The sequence below is a fragment of the Anopheles maculipalpis genome, chromosome 2RL, assembly GCF_943734695.1.
Source record: "Anopheles maculipalpis chromosome 2RL, idAnoMacuDA_375_x, whole genome shotgun sequence".
NCBI lineage: Eukaryota > Metazoa > Arthropoda > Insecta > Diptera > Culicidae > Anopheles > Anopheles maculipalpis.
The window spans coordinates 26,808,189-26,823,455 of NC_064871.1; the positions used below are offsets into that span (position 1 = coordinate 26,808,189).

General features: G+C 42.3%; 3 protein-coding genes across 3 annotated transcripts; 2 read left to right on the plus strand and 1 right to left on the minus strand.

Annotated features, from left to right (window-relative positions):
* Window positions 1-1,303: 1,303 nt before the first annotated feature.
* On the plus strand, window positions 1,304-2,704 carry LOC126558682 (leucine-rich melanocyte differentiation-associated protein-like). Its single transcript, XM_050214732.1, has 4 exons — window positions 1,304-1,459; window positions 1,757-1,987; window positions 2,129-2,268; window positions 2,331-2,704. Exons 1-4 carry the CDS (start codon window positions 1,322-1,324, stop codon window positions 2,701-2,703), a joined length of 882 nt encoding a protein of 293 aa, XP_050070689.1. The 5' UTR covers window positions 1,304-1,321; the 3' UTR covers window position 2,704.
* Window positions 2,705-2,850: 146 nt separating this feature from the next.
* LOC126557472 (replication protein A 70 kDa DNA-binding subunit) lies at window positions 2,851-4,992 on the minus strand. The gene is made up of 2 exons (XM_050213260.1): window positions 3,468-4,992; window positions 2,851-3,159 (listed from the first exon to the last, which is right to left on the minus strand). Exons 1-2 carry the CDS (start codon window positions 4,971-4,973, stop codon window positions 2,851-2,853), a joined length of 1,815 nt encoding a protein of 604 aa, XP_050069217.1. The 5' UTR covers window positions 4,974-4,992.
* A 715-nt stretch (window positions 4,993-5,707) lies between these two features.
* Window positions 5,708-6,611, plus strand: LOC126558844 (phosphoglycerate mutase 2-like). Its single transcript, XM_050214918.1, has 2 exons — window positions 5,708-5,836; window positions 5,923-6,611. Exons 1-2 carry the CDS (start codon window positions 5,734-5,736, stop codon window positions 6,585-6,587), a joined length of 768 nt encoding a protein of 255 aa, XP_050070875.1. The 5' UTR covers window positions 5,708-5,733; the 3' UTR covers window positions 6,588-6,611.
* The last annotated feature ends 8,656 nt before the right edge of the window (window positions 6,612-15,267 follow it).

Here is a 15,267-nt window from a genome sequence, read left to right on the forward strand (position 1 = left end):
ACAAGATCCACTAAGATGAGCCTAAACGGTCGGAGAATCAACGACGGGTTATTTAGATAAGATCAAGAAAAGGTAGAAGAATAATTTTCAAGTTCAACGTTGCACTACTAAATTTATATAAAATTACTGAAAACTTCGCAGACCGCAGGTTGTTAGAAATTTAAATATTTTATTGTGGTCCCCTAGCTAGCAAGGAATTGCTCCATATGGCTAAACATTGCTAACCACTGGGTACCCACTAGAGAAAACGGTAGCTAGCCATTCAGCCAGACAACCTTTAGGACGGCCATTCTATAAAATGGTGAAGCAAAAGGAGCAGCAAACACACATGCAGGAGGAATCACTTCAAGTGACGAATGAAGCGAAACGCGTTTGCTGTCTACCCGATCCGAACGTTCCAGGGGTTTCCTGTCCATACTTTAGTTCATTCCCTCGCGAAGGTACGAGGCAACGGGCCGGTCTTATTGTACGCGAAGCGCGATCAAGCAAAAAAGTTGTGTGTTAAAACAAATAAAACAGCATTATTCGACTGATAAGCAGCCATCCCAAAGCATCCCATAACAACAACAACCAACGCACCGCACCGGTGACGAAATCTAGCGCCCAGGGCAGGAGATCTTGATAGTGATGCCTCGAAGTTAGATGAATAAGCGACAGTACAGCGACAACAACACAGCAAGAAATCCCATTCGAAAGACACATTGTTGCGTTTCTTGAGGCCTTTTTGGCTTTTTAAAACCAATCTTACGAGAGTTTAACCGAACCGAAACGAATCTCAAGAAACCCGCTCGTACTCGCCGGCCAACAGACCGTGTGCTGGTGTAGTTAGTTGGCTGATAAGAAGGACACACACAGCACGCCGGCCTTAATCGTGTGGGCAAATATAGGCACCCCTAACGGCCGAAGACAATTCCGGCCAGCGAGCTACGCACACGAACCGACGGGGACAAGTGTAATCGACCGCCCTTCTCAGTATCGCCGATCAGTATCATCTCCGACTTCCCTAGCCAGTAGTGTCCAGCGATGCAACAACCATTTGCTCAGTGCAAATACTAGTCCCGTGCTTCGTTGTGCAGTGATGCCATATTACCAATATTAGTCGGCCAAGAATAGTAACGACGCGGGAGCAGTTTTCGACGGTCGATCGTACGTGTTGATTTCACAATCCAGACAATTTCGACACTGCAATAGTTGGTTGGTCCGGAGCGTAGATTTGTTTGCCGGTTCGCTCGATTATCGCGTGCGGGGACATTCCCGTGCACTAGTCAGCCAGTTGGTCAAACTCGGTGGAATACGTCCCGCCCATCTTACTATCGTGCCAATGTTGCTAACGCAGCTCGAGATTGCAGTCGGAAATCCAACGCTCAAGCGGAAGTACAGTGGGGACTACGGTGCGCTCAAGAAAAAGATGGAAGCCATCAATTGGAACAAGATCATGTACATCGCCCAGGAGGAAAAGGTAAAGAAACAAACGAAATGTTCTTTCCTCCAGTACATTAGCAGTGTTGACCGTTCCGGATTGATCCTAGCCGTAAAGGTCCGTTCCGATCGTTTTTTTAATTGCTCCTTTCTGAACCGATCCTTTGCGATACTTTCATTTCGTTTCGTTTGTTCCGGCTGGAGAGTTTCATGCTTTCCATAATCCCAGTTTGGTCCGATTGTCGTATTATAGTAGAAAAAATGTTGCCGCCAAACCTGCGAAAAGAATGAATTAAAAAGAAAAGACGGTTCCCCTTTTCCATTTCTTTCGCGGCAGCTCATATACTTCGACCAGAAAACGTACCGACTGCCGGAAGCGATAGTGACCATGTATGCCGATCGGGTGATGCATCTCGATCTGAGCCACAACAAACTTTCGGCCTTCGATGCACTCGAACGGTTTCCATTCCTTGTGGAGCTGGTGCTGGACAATAACTACCTAACGGATGAGATTATCTTCCCCGCCCAGCTGAACAATGTGAAGCTGCTTTCGCTGAACAACAACAAGGTAAGTGCGCTGTGATAAGCCCCACAGGCGCAAAAGGCTATCGCACGAACGCAGTTCGCGGCAAACTGCAATTGCAACCGTTCAGTACAGAGGGACTACAGCCGAGCCACCATTCCTCTTTTGCCGGTCTTGGTTTTGCAGTTCAAAAATTTGGATCTACTGCTTACGAAACTTTCGCTGTGCTTTCCCGAGCTGGAATATCTCAGTCTGCTGGGCAATCCGGCCTGTCCTTGCCATCTGCTCAACCTGAAGTACACCGAGTACGACTACCAGAAGTATAGGTAAGCGTAGGATAAGATCCCTTTCAAGCATCCTCCTGAGGCTCCGGTTTTATTTCGCACAGACTGTACATCATCCGACACCTGCCCAAGCTGCGCATCCTTGACGGTCAACGGGTGAAGAAAATGGAGCGCGACTTTGTACGCTGCCAGCTGGAGAATTACGGTGAAACGCTTGACCACGATCCGAACACACTATCCGGCACGGTCAAGCAGCAACAGCAGCAAAACGTCCGCAAGAGCAACACCTTAAAGCATCTCTACACGACCGTTAGCAGTGGGCTGGGACTACGTCGGAAGACTCCGCCGGTTTACAGCCCGCTGCCGGAAACGTTGCGCGAAATAGGGGATCATCGGGGTGCGTATGGCCGGTGCCGTTACCGGTACGTTGGCGCACAATCCGAGGGAAATCGATTCATACTCAACAATGACTTATGATTAATAGTAGTGCGACCGATGCCGCATTTTTATTATGTGTGTGTGTGTGTACTTAACGATTATTAGAGAAAGAGAGGGACAAAACATATCATTTTAAATGGAAAGAAAGATGGAATATTCATACACGAAAACGAAGCGCGGTTGTTTTTAGTTCTTTCCTACACCGGTCAGCTCCTCGATGCTTTTGATAAGCAGCGCATTGTACTCCTTGTGGTCTACCGGGCCCGCACTAACCACCGACGTTTTGTTTCGTGGCTGCTCACCAAAGTATTCCACCTTGGTGCGGAGCTTAAACACGAACGACTTGAAGCTGATCGAGGAGAATATCTTTTCCGCCTCGTCCTTCTGATACTCGAGGATGCTGCCGATCTCCTGTGACGTTTTGCCCAGCATCTCCTCCGCCAGCTCGGTAAACACCGTTACCCAGCGATTCGAGGTCCAATCGCCAATAAGCATCTGGAAGACAAAAGATGGGAAATTTGTGAGACACTAGGGTCGGGAAAAATAGTCGCCAGAGACTCGATTCACAAGGAATGTTTAAACTCATTTGGGATTCGAAACGCAAAGAGTTTTAAAACTCTTTTAGGATTCGAATCAACGTAGAATTCCGAAAGCGAGTTTTTGCAACTGTTATGAGAGGTGATCTGGATGTAACTCCGGATTACTCCCATAGTAAACTTCGTTATTAGAATAAAGTCCCAATAGGGTGGGGCAATTCCTTTAAAGAATTCCCTGTCTTTCTCATCCCTAGTACTTAGACTTACATTGACCAGCAGACGGTATTTAAAGTTCGGAAACTCGGCGTTACACTTCTCGCACCGGTACTGTCCATTCTCCTGATCGATCACCTTCTTGTTGCAGTCCGTCTGCGGGCACGCCTTGTACACCGCGTTGGCCGATCGGATCGTGTGTACCATTGCCTTCACCTGGAAGTAGTCCGGCTTATCGCCCGCTCCCAGGTTCCGGTCCTTTGCCTCCTGGAACGATAACCACTCGGTGGAGAGTCCCGCTGCACCACCACCAGTACGGGCCGACACACTGCTAACCGACGCCTCACTACCACCGCTTTCGAACCAACCGCGAACTTTGTGGGCCATCTCAATGTCCGGATTAAGCTTCATCACACTGCCACCAATCAGGCCGAGCGTTTTGCCGCCTCCGAACTCGCTCACCCGCGCACCCTTCAGCATTACGACCGGGTTCGTTGTGGTGGGGAAATTTTGGGCATCATCACCCCACAGCGTTAGCTGCACGGATGCAGCACTCGAGTCGACCAGCGTTATCTCACGCTTGCGTAGTTCGCGGCCGGATGTTTTCGCGGTAAACTGTACCACCTCGCTCGCCTCCTTGCACATCCCGACCACGTCCACCATTGCGTTCGGTTCCATGTTGGCGATCTGCGAAATTGGCACAAAGTTGTACTGTATTTCCGGCATCGTGCCATCCACGTCCTTGCACTCCTGCACGATCGTATCGTTCGTCATAGTCATCTCGTAGTCGTTCTTCAGGCTCGAGTACTGCTTGTTGGCCGGCTTTAGCTGGCATTTGGAGATGAAGTACACCTTGTCGACCTCGATCATGTCGTAGTACCGGTCGCACTGTTCCTTAAACGCCGTCACACGTATCTCGCCCGACTCGTCCATCACGTCCATGCTGAACAGTTTCCCTTCACCCTTCGCATTACTCCACGTGCGGATGCCCGACTTGGACATTACGCGTGCCTTTATGACCCACTTGTTTTGGTACGGACTGAGCGAGGAAATGGGATGTGTTAGGGAATCGCTAATGGATGCGGTTGGCCCAGAGCTCGATGCCGACATGGAACGGTTCGCGCTGCCATATAACGATCCGTTGCTAATTGTACCGGCGTTTGTGTCCTGCGGACGGGATGCTCCCATGGATAATGAGCCACTGTTGGTAGCCGGCTGCGATGGGGTGTCTGTTATTGGTTGTGGATCACCGATCTTTTCACCAACCAAACTACCCTCCTTCAGTACGGTCAGTTCCACGATGATCAACACCCGCTTTTCACCCTTCTCGTTCCGGTTCACGACCGAGGTGGTGTAGCGATCGATCCGGATAATGGTGTACTGGGGCAGTTTGTCCTGCTTTTGTAGATCGTTCAGCTGCGTGGCAAGCATAGCGAAGCTGTACAGTGACTTCCCATCCGATATGAGCAAACGGAAGCGCTCGGACTGTTCGCCGCTGCCGGCGATACGCTTCGAGCCAAGGATCTGTACGACCGGATTTTGCAGCTCGTTGCCCTGCATTACTTCCTGAGGGAGGGGAAAGATCCTGAATGGTAGTAAGGTGACACAATGCTTATACCCAAACCGACACTTACCGCTAGGAATCCGATCGTCAATTCGGGGGAACTCATCTTGTGCTAAGCGGTATCACTTTTCCTTCGAATATACGAATGTTCAGCTTGTAATTCAAGCAAGAAAGATTCGTTTTTTTTCTGGTGCTACGAATAATTTAACTCTCGATTCTATTTAACAGCACGAGAAACTAGCTTTTTCTTACTACAATCGCAACACAAACCGAATCGTTTTGCTGTACGCGGTCTGCAGAGAAACAAATGAAGAAGGCGCCAAAAAATTTGAAAACTGTCATCGACATGACGCGACAGGAACATTCATGGAAAAACATAACAAACGCGCTGTTGCGCAGAATGTGCTAATTGAAAGTTTATTTTTAGCTTAAAAACATTGGCAAAATATGCTTGTTGATGTGAAGAAGAGTTTTTACATAAATAATGCAGGATAATTCCAAGAAATATGAAAATTAAATATTTGTCGTCCACGCTACCAGCTCTTGCACCACGAGTTTTTGTAAACAAACCAAACGTCAATCGCTGACAGTTGAGCGATGCTAAATTTGGTGACCTTCACCGAAAGGCAAAAGGTCGTCGTTTCAGAGTTTGCTCCTGCACTCCTTTAGCATTTACGGTGCTATTCGTATCCTTACCGGGTTTGCTCGAAACCAGCCCAGTTTTAAAACAAGTGAAAAATTTCGCTACTAAAAAGAATGGCCGGAAAGTATCGTATTGTGATGGTTCGCCACGGTGAATCGGAATGGAACCAGAAAAATCTATTCTGTGGTTGGTTCGATGCTAACCTTAGCGACAAGGGTAAGGACTGCACGGTGATAAGGTGGCTCGTGTTTTGTTGTGATGTAACTATGTTGTAATGTTGCACCCTACATCCGTTCTCACAGGCAAGGAAGAAGCGCTGGCCGCCGGAAAAGCCGTGAAGGAGGCTGGTCTCAAGTTTGACATTGCCCACACGTCGCTCCTAACCCGCGCCCAGGTTACGCTCGATTCGATCCTGAAGGAGTCGGGTCAAACGGCCATTCCGATCCAGAAGACCTGGCGGCTAAACGAGCGCCACTACGGTGGGCTAACCGGGCTAAACAAATCGGAAACGGCCGCCAAATACGGTGAGGATCAGGTGCTGATTTGGCGCCGTAGCTTCGATGTACCTCCACCAAACATGGAACCGGACCACGCGTACTACGATGCGATCGTGAAGGACGAACGGTACAAGGACGATCCGAAGCCAAACGAGTTCCCGATGGCGGAATCGCTGAAGCTCACCATTGCCCGTACGCTGCCGTACTGGAACGACGTTATCATTCCGCAGCTGAAGGAGGGCAAGAACATTATTATCGCGGCCCACGGTAACAGTCTGCGCGGTATTGTCAAGCATCTGGACGAGATGACGGACGAGGCGATTATGGGCCTGAACCTTCCGACCGGTATTCCGTTCGTGTACGAGCTGGACGAAAACCTGAAGCCGGTCGTGTCGATGAAGTTCCTCGGCGATGAGGAAACGGTTCGTAAAGCGATTGAGTCCGTCGCTAACCAGGGCAAGGCAAAGTAAGGTGAATGCCCGGAGGATGCTGTATTCGAACATATGCTCTGTTTTGTGTTTTTCGTTCCGTTTTGTGATGCGTCCATCGTTAAAATCGTTGTTGAGGAAGACCCGAACAGCAGTCAGCCAGTCTGCCAAGTCAGTAATTTATTTATAGCGTAGTCGTGTTATATAGAGTGCACCACTCTAGTAAACGTGCATCTACGGCGTGTGTTCGGGTGCGTACGTACGTACGTACCGAGACCAGATTCCACGAATCGTAATCTTAATAATGTATTGTTGAGGAAAAAACCACGAAATAAAAATTTCATTTGTTGACTGTCTGTAAACCACTAGGCGTTTATTATTCGAAGATTCAAGCAGTTTTTCAAATAGCACTTACAATGAAAAATAGACTTATTTTAACCTTCTTTCCATATGATAGACTTGAGTACTATATGTGGGTCAGCCCGGTGGTAAGGGCAACAGCGGCGCCGGTTTTGCAGCGCTGGGGTTCAAATCCCATCCGGACCCGTACATCCTTAGTGAGGACTGACCATTCAATTACGGTGATATGAATACTGCTGTTCGTAAACCATTAGAAAAGGCTGGTATGACCTAGCAGGTCGTTAAGCCCAGTGGCAGATTAACCTATGGTGTAGGGCGGGGTTTTTAACCTAGGGGTGTAGGCGGACATGGGTTCCCGGCGGCCAGAGAACCCCTTTAGCTTTAGAACGATTGAACCAAATCAGACCGCCAGAGCAGTTATGGATCCAACAAAGACCTGGCCTTTGACCCAGTAAGGGCCTCCAGTCGTACGGTGAAGATCTACAGGCTTGCCCTTGGCTTGCCAACTGCCCACCCCCGGTCAATTTTTTTGATTTCCATGGGCCGTGATTTCTATTCCGCCTAGAGCCTCTGAACAGCTTAATCCGGTACTGGTTAAACCAAGAAGCCAATGATCGATCACTATGTGTTGCAGGTGCGCTACCATTTCGTTTTTAGTTCGTCAGACAAAAAACTTCCGACATTTTCGCAGAATGGGTTCCAGACGCTCCTGGAAACCACACAACGTTGGCCTCTACGAATGCGTACTCAACCACGGTTCGAACCAGCGAGCAGTAGAGTATTCCAACCAATTTCGGATCTCGTAGATCCCGCGCCAGGTCGCGCCTAATGCGATAACCACCGATAGATCTCCCATTTCCCGCATAAGCGGAGTAGTCATGAGTCATAAGCAGCATAATAAGAGGCGAATCTTCCTATAAGCGGACTGAGCGACTGCGTGATGACCTACCTCGAAAGGGTAGATGAGACCATAGACGAATTAGTAAATTATGGCGAATTTTATGGCATCACACGATGCACTCTAGTAGCGGCCGGATTTTTTCTCACATTAGAAGTGTATATTGTGAGAACCTTTCAAGAAGACAGAAAGTGATGTAATTTGCTAGGACACACTGTCATCAAATAATAAAGAAAATGTTTAAAGTCAGGTAATGTTCTTTCACATTTATTTACAAATTTACATACAAACTTTATTTTCATGGCAGTATAAATTGGGTCCGTTTTTTTTTTTAAATTTAAATCTAAAGTGAAGTAAAGAAAGAACACAGTTCGATTATTATAACATTTATTTTTTATTTTTAGTTTTCTTTCGTATATAGAGCAGTTTACAAAGGTGGTTGATCTTTTTCTTTTATTTCTGTCCCTTCCCTAGCTAGCTCCTACGGTGTTCCCTTCTCTTGCTAATCCTGCGCGTTGGCCATTTCCACCGTTTCCCTACTAAACTGCCCCCTTACCTAAAACGCATCCTTTCCTCGCTCCCTACAACTGCTGCCTGCGTGGCGACTCTTTCGCCTCCTCCTGTCGTCTGTCGGTTGTAGTGTTTCTGTTTGTATGTATTTGGGTGAGTATGTGTGGTGGTTGTTTTTGTTTTGTTTTATTTGCTTCGTTCATTAATTTATTCATTTTTTGTTTCCACTGTTCGGAAGTGTTTCAAATCTGTCTCACGCCATTTTTTTGGGGATCACACCATATCACACTACTTCTGATTATTTCGCCATTTGTGTTTGTGTGTGTGTGTTTTTTTTTCTCTGGTTGCATGCATTTTATTAGTTGGTGTGTGTGTATTTTTTTTGTTACTTTTTTACTGTTTACATATTTTTTTGTATGTAAAGTTGTTAATTAGGGCAAATTGCTCCTGTCTGCTGTCTGTTTTACCAGTATTATTTACTACTATTTTTTGTTATCCATTTCTTTTGTCCTGTTGTTTGGTTTGCTCGCAGGCTTCCGTTCTTTTGTACAACAGCCGACTGTTGTTCAACAAAAAAAAAAAAAAAATTAACTCATACTTTAATTCATTGTACAATAACGTGTTATTAGTATACCTCGGGAGCTTTCTCTCTAAAAAGCCTGTGTTTCTCAGTACTCTCCTGCAGTATTGATCATTCAATTGCCGTTTGAATTTGATTAGAATTTGCAAATAAATTTCGCGTAGGGCTGTTTGATGTAATCATTTTGTTTTTTTTTCAGTCGGAAAAAGAGCTGTCCGAGTCAACGGATACGAGTACAATTTCTGTCCTTACATCAGTACACGTTGTTTTCGCTTAGCTTACAGGCAGTTACAGCCATACAGCCAGGCTTCAAAATGGCAAATGAGATGTTTCCTAACCGATCGTGTAGAATCGTTAAAAAAAAAAGATATAATATGATGAAAATGTATAAATGGCGACATCCCTCGACTCGACTGCCGTTGTGACAGACACTACTACCACTGCCCGATAGTGTCTCCGTGGGTCCTCACTGGTCTCTCTCTCTCTCTGTTGGTCTCGTTGGTATTTGTTTTTATTTCTTCGCGGATTTAATCAAGGGGACGTTGGGGCTGATTATGCTCTGCATCTGCAACCTCTATCTCTTGCTCGACTATACCTTCTCGTTTCTTACATTAATATGTTTTCATGTTTATGTAAAGATGCGGACCTTTCTGATGAAAGACTTCAAACTAAAAGGGCAAGACTTCAATAGGAAAACCACTGATCTGCAACATCCTCTGCTGGTTGTGGATTTTGGAGAACAAACGGAAAACGAACCATATCGCCATTTGCGTTCTTCTATGTGTTAATGTGAATTGCGTGTTTTTTTGTTAAGCCTATGTAAAGACGGGGGACATTTGGGGGTGTTTTAGTTTTTACTATTGTTTGTTCTAGTTTTGCTTGTTAGTTGCCGGCTGACTGCAAACTATTACATGGGGGGAAGGACAAAAAAAAAAAACTTAACATAAATGCTTATTACAAGAGAGTACTGTTAAAATGAATGTGTATGCGGGCAAAGCGATCCTCCGAATCGTGGGATTGCTTTTTTGTTTTGCGTCCTATTTTCGATTAAATATATTGAAGTTAGAAGAAAAATTTCTTCAGCCTAGCTAAATGTGTGGCGTTTGTTATGTATGAAACTTAGTACTGTTTCTGTTTATTTTTTTCCATCAGTTTTGTTGAACAAAAAACCTCTCGCTGCTCTTTCCATTTGCTTGCTACTGCTTGCTCATGGCTTTTTTTAAAGGTTTGTTTTTCTCTAACTAAGATTTTTGTTTCCTCTTTCCCTCTCTACTCCTTCTGTCACCACCAAGATGCTGCTGCTGAGCTAGTATAATCTTATATAAAAGTGAAAAAAAAAACAAAATCAACGATCATATATATATTATATGTAGGGTGTAAGATTTATATATAAAAAAAACATAATCGCAACACGTACAAAGTGTCGCAAGATGGAAAATAAGATATAAAATACAAAAAAAATATTTATATGTATGTAGCAAATTGGACAAAAAGGCGTTTGCTTTCTTCTGCATGAACATTATACTTTTGCAATGTTTTCGTTAATTGTATGTTTACGTTTTGCTACTGCTAATTAATGAAAATCTCAAACTGGTAATTGTTCCATTAATGCTTCCCAAATGATAAGATTTTCTAATCGAGAGCCGACACTAGAGGAGTTCAAGTTTGATTTTAAATTTTCATTCGCAAAGACCCTGCTCAGCACTGCTTATAATTGCTTGACCGTTTAATGATAATAGTTATAGAAATGGTGTAACACTCAAATATTTAAATTCTATGTGATTATACAGCAAACACACAGGTGTGTGCACACACATGATTTATCGTACTTTAGTGTGGTATTCTCAATCTGTAATGTTTACTGGGGCGTACGCACAGTGGCTCTCCGGATAGCGGTTGATTATTTTGCTTATTTTGATTACACAAAAAAGAGGAGAAAAAATTAGTTGGAAGGGAAATTTTCCTATGCAAAACTGCAAGAAACCATCGATGGACAAAAACAAAAAAAAAAAGAAACAAAATATGAATTAATAAAAAATAAGAAAAATCAACATTGAAAAGATTCGTAACAAAAAAAAAGTAACAATTCCATATGGTAATGGTAGAAGTAAAAGGAAACATGAATAACGAATGAAATAATGTAAGAAAAAAGCCTTTGATAGGGAAGCCTGCGAGAGCTTGCGGGAGGAGAAAAAATAATTCAAACAGCGTTCGAAAATTTCCCTTCCTTATAGACAAAAGAAAATGAAACAGATTGAGCAATATACCGAAAACCACCTGGCACAAACACTAAATGATTCTGATTCTAATGAAAGTAATAAAATGAAATGACCTTTTAATGCAAAATAAACAAAATTTTCTCTAGTTTTAGTGTACGTATCGGACTGGGGATTGTAATTCAATCGAAACGGGTGAATAATTATTCAAATTAAGGGTTCGAAAATAAGTTTAAAAAAACACATTAAACAGCGTGTGTACGGGAGTGTACGGATTGCGTTTAAATCAACCTGCAAGATAGCAGCATTTCGATCTATTGTTTCCTATCCTCCTATCACTCCTAAGCCGTGTATCGAAATTTTGCGTTAGGCTAACAATAGTAATAGTAATAACATAAAATAAACTTCAAATATTGCATAATTTATCCTCGTTACCCATCGTTTTGCTTCTTTTTTCCTATGCTTGTTTTTTTTTTCAATAGCTTTCAATGTTTTTTAATATGGTGTAGTTTAGTTAGACGAATTCTCGATCATCCGAAAGAATGTGATCTAATTGGATGTATTTGTATGAGCAAATTGTTTTTGGTTTGTTCAAAAGGTTCCTACACTACTGTAAGCTCTGATTTGGATTTAAGTAAAGGGTTTCAAGATTGTATTGATGTTGTTTGCGTGTGGTTGTTTGAGTATCTTAGTATACGATGGATATAATGCGAAAGAGTAACTGTTTTTCCCAACAAAAAAAACTCCCTACAGATAGCTGTTCTGTGACTGTGATTTCCACCCTACCTAAGCTCTCATGGAACGAATGCTTAGCCTAAAAAGAAATGAACGAGCTTCTGTCGTCCACCCTTACTCAAATTGTTGCATCTTCTGCGTCCACTATCGTCTACTACTGGACAACAACAACAACAAAAAGCATGAAGTGAGTAGTGAGTGTCCCTTACTTACTTCGCTGGAAGCATACATCGTTTGCTTCGTGAGCACATCCATCATTCGTCATTGTTTTATATTTCAATCAGTCTTTTCTCCCGCTTTGCTTTTATAAGGCAGCTCGCAATTATTGGGCACCGTATTAGAACTTTGTCCTCGTCCTCGCGTTTGAATCTCTTCCTTCCACTATCCCCCAAAAGCTGTGGGTGTATGCTTCTATTAGTGCGATATTCTGGCACCAACCTAGCGACTAAAGTTTAGCAAATGGAACAGAAAAACACAATCACACGTTCGTCGAAAGGTTGGCCTGGCTTTCCTCGGAGGTTCTTTTGCGGAAAGCTCTGGTTTTTTTTCCTCCCCGCCCGTGCTAGTCTTATATCACTTTACAGACGCCCTTACCCTAAATAACAGTACGCTAGCAGTATTCGAATTTTATCTCTACGGGTTTGAAGTGTTGGATGATGTTTTTAGAGGGTAAAAGTTAGATTTTGAAACTGTTTTTGTGTTTGCTTTTTTTTGGTAATAAGACTTTTTTGTTTTTTTTTTGCAGACAGGTTTCAATTATTACATTTTATTGATTACAACTGTAGTTAGTATGTTTACATTTTATAATGCTCGTTTTTCGCCTTATTAATTATGAAACAAAAGCAGACGGGAACAGTGCAAAACTGAACTTTAGGAAAGTTTGCAATATGGATGAAAAAAAACCAGCTGTTGTTTTTGTTGTAAAAGCAAGAAAATATTTGGGAAAATGTGATGAAACAAATGTTAAAACGTTAAAAGAAAATAGCTGACAATCTAAAATGTTCAATAAACAGAGAACAATACGCTTAAATGGTGAGTAAAAATAAAAGTGAAAAACAAAAAACAAAACAGACAAAGAGGTAAAATAAAATCTTATTCAAATATGCTAAAGATGATAAGTGTATTGTTGTTTTGTGTTTCCTATTTTGATAATCATGTGTGTGCGCGTGTTACATACGATGAGGAGGTTTTTACTATTTTTTAAAATTATTCTTTGTTAGGTGTTGCTATTGAAAGGTTTTTGTGTTTGTTTTGTTATCAAGCGGCAATAGAAGTACAAAAAAAAAAAAAAATGAGTGTGAAATACAATGCTAATAGTCGATAAGGTTCGGGAGTTCGGTTTCCGTTTGTTGCTGTAATCCATTGTGTGTGTGTGTGTGTTTCCTGTGTTCTCAAGCCCACGCCCCACGCTTGATCTTGCATTTCTAGTCCGCTAGAAATGCTTGCGATATTATTTTTTGTTTAAGTTGCAGGTAAAATAACAGATTTATCCACGACAGTAGGTAAGGTTTTTGCGTATCAACAATAAAAACGGAAACAAAGAAAATCCTCGTTGTTGGGACAGTATGTGTTGCGTAAAACTAACAGTGTTTAGCCTTCTATGTTGCAGCAGTAGTAGCAGCAGCAGCAGCAGCAGCATTCCCGACGCTATGGGACACTCTTCCTGATGATGGGTTTTTTCCCCTGCTCTTCCTTACACCTTTCCTTGCTATGCTTGGTCTATCGTGTGCTTACATATGCTTTCCTATCCATTCCGTTGTAGTTTGCATTAGTTGCGCGCGTGTGTGTGTGTATATATATAATAATAATTTTAATGTTCGTTTCACTTTACGTTATTCACTTGTATTGCAAAAACATTATTCCTCCTAGTATGCGTTTCTAACAGAACAGAACAAAAAAAAAAAACCCTCGAAGCTTTTATAGCTCCTTCACTCTCATTCTTCAGTGCTTCAGTTTATCCATTGTTATGCCTTTACGATGTGCTGCTTCGTTTTTCTTATTAGGTTCTTTTCTTCCATTTAAACACCACTGTTTTGTTCTAATATATTGTCTTGATGTATACACCTTTTTTTTTCGTTTTTGTTTTGTTTTGCGTTCTTTCTCATTATTCGCACTGTTACGCACTCTGTAAACTCGTCCCTGGAGAGTATTTCCTTCTTTTTTTTTTCTTTAAACAATGCTATCACTTTACCATTTTGCTTTTTGCTCATGAAATTTTATCTTCTACCAAACCTGCTGTGTGTGTGTGTTTGCTTGTTTTTTCCGAAACAAAAAGAAACTCGTTATTCAGCTTACAATTTTGATCATCCTAATCATCCTAATGAACACGGGAATAGTTTTCCTTAATTTTCCGATCATAATTTTATATCGCCCTAACCGCCGTTCACTTAGTGTGCTAGCGATAGAGCGCTGGTGGTCGCAGCACAGTAAAAAAAAAACATAACGAAGATACTGCACACATACAACGTGGCCGATGACATAATTTTTGCTGGTTTTGCTGGCCAATTCACACCAATTTCACAGAATAACGTTTTTTTTTGTTTCGCTCCCGAATAATACTTGCTCGCTCTGTCGCGCGTAATGAATGCCACATTACAAATTTAATCACTTTATAATTGTAAATTTTTCCATTTTCTTCTCAATAAATTTGAACACTATTTGCTGAACTGTTTTTTTTCTCTTTCTTCTCTTCGTTCCTTTTTTCCCTTGTTTGCTACACTGTGTTTACTTTTTCTTTGCTTTTCCTTCACATTACGTTTAAACTTATACAACCAAAAAATAAGCCTAGAATCAACTTTATACCCTCACTATGGGTTTATCATATAAATTTACACTTTTTTTACCGTGATTGGTTTCATTTTCGTTTACTGTCAGTTCTTCGCCTATCGTTTCTGCTGCTTCTTTTCTGTCTGCTAAATTTTTTCGACTTTTTCCGAATATATCACACCACAGATTTAAGGTCAGTTTCACTTTACTGTTTTTTTTTCGTCGAATCGGCCTTGAATGTACACACATATAAATATTTTCCTTCGAAAGAACAAACAAAAAAAAAACGAGTTTCAAAAACAAAAAAACATTCCTGTGTGTTGTTATGTTATCTGCTCGTTATTACGATTTCGCACACCGTGCAGACGATTTTCCTTTTTCATCAATCGGATAACTTTGCTCTCTCTCTCTCTCTCTCTCTCTCTCTCTCTCGCTCTCTTTCTCTCTCCTTTCTCCTCACTTTGATTCGATTTTTGCATTTGCTTTCTATATACACACTTGTCAATATAATGCAACATCTGAACATGTTTTGCGCTTTGTTTTGTCTCAAAAAATTAAATTGGAGGAACAAGAACAATACAAAACAAAATTCAACACATAACTCAAAAATAAACTTTTTTCTCTTTTCACGATTTTTACTAACGAAACATTAAAAAA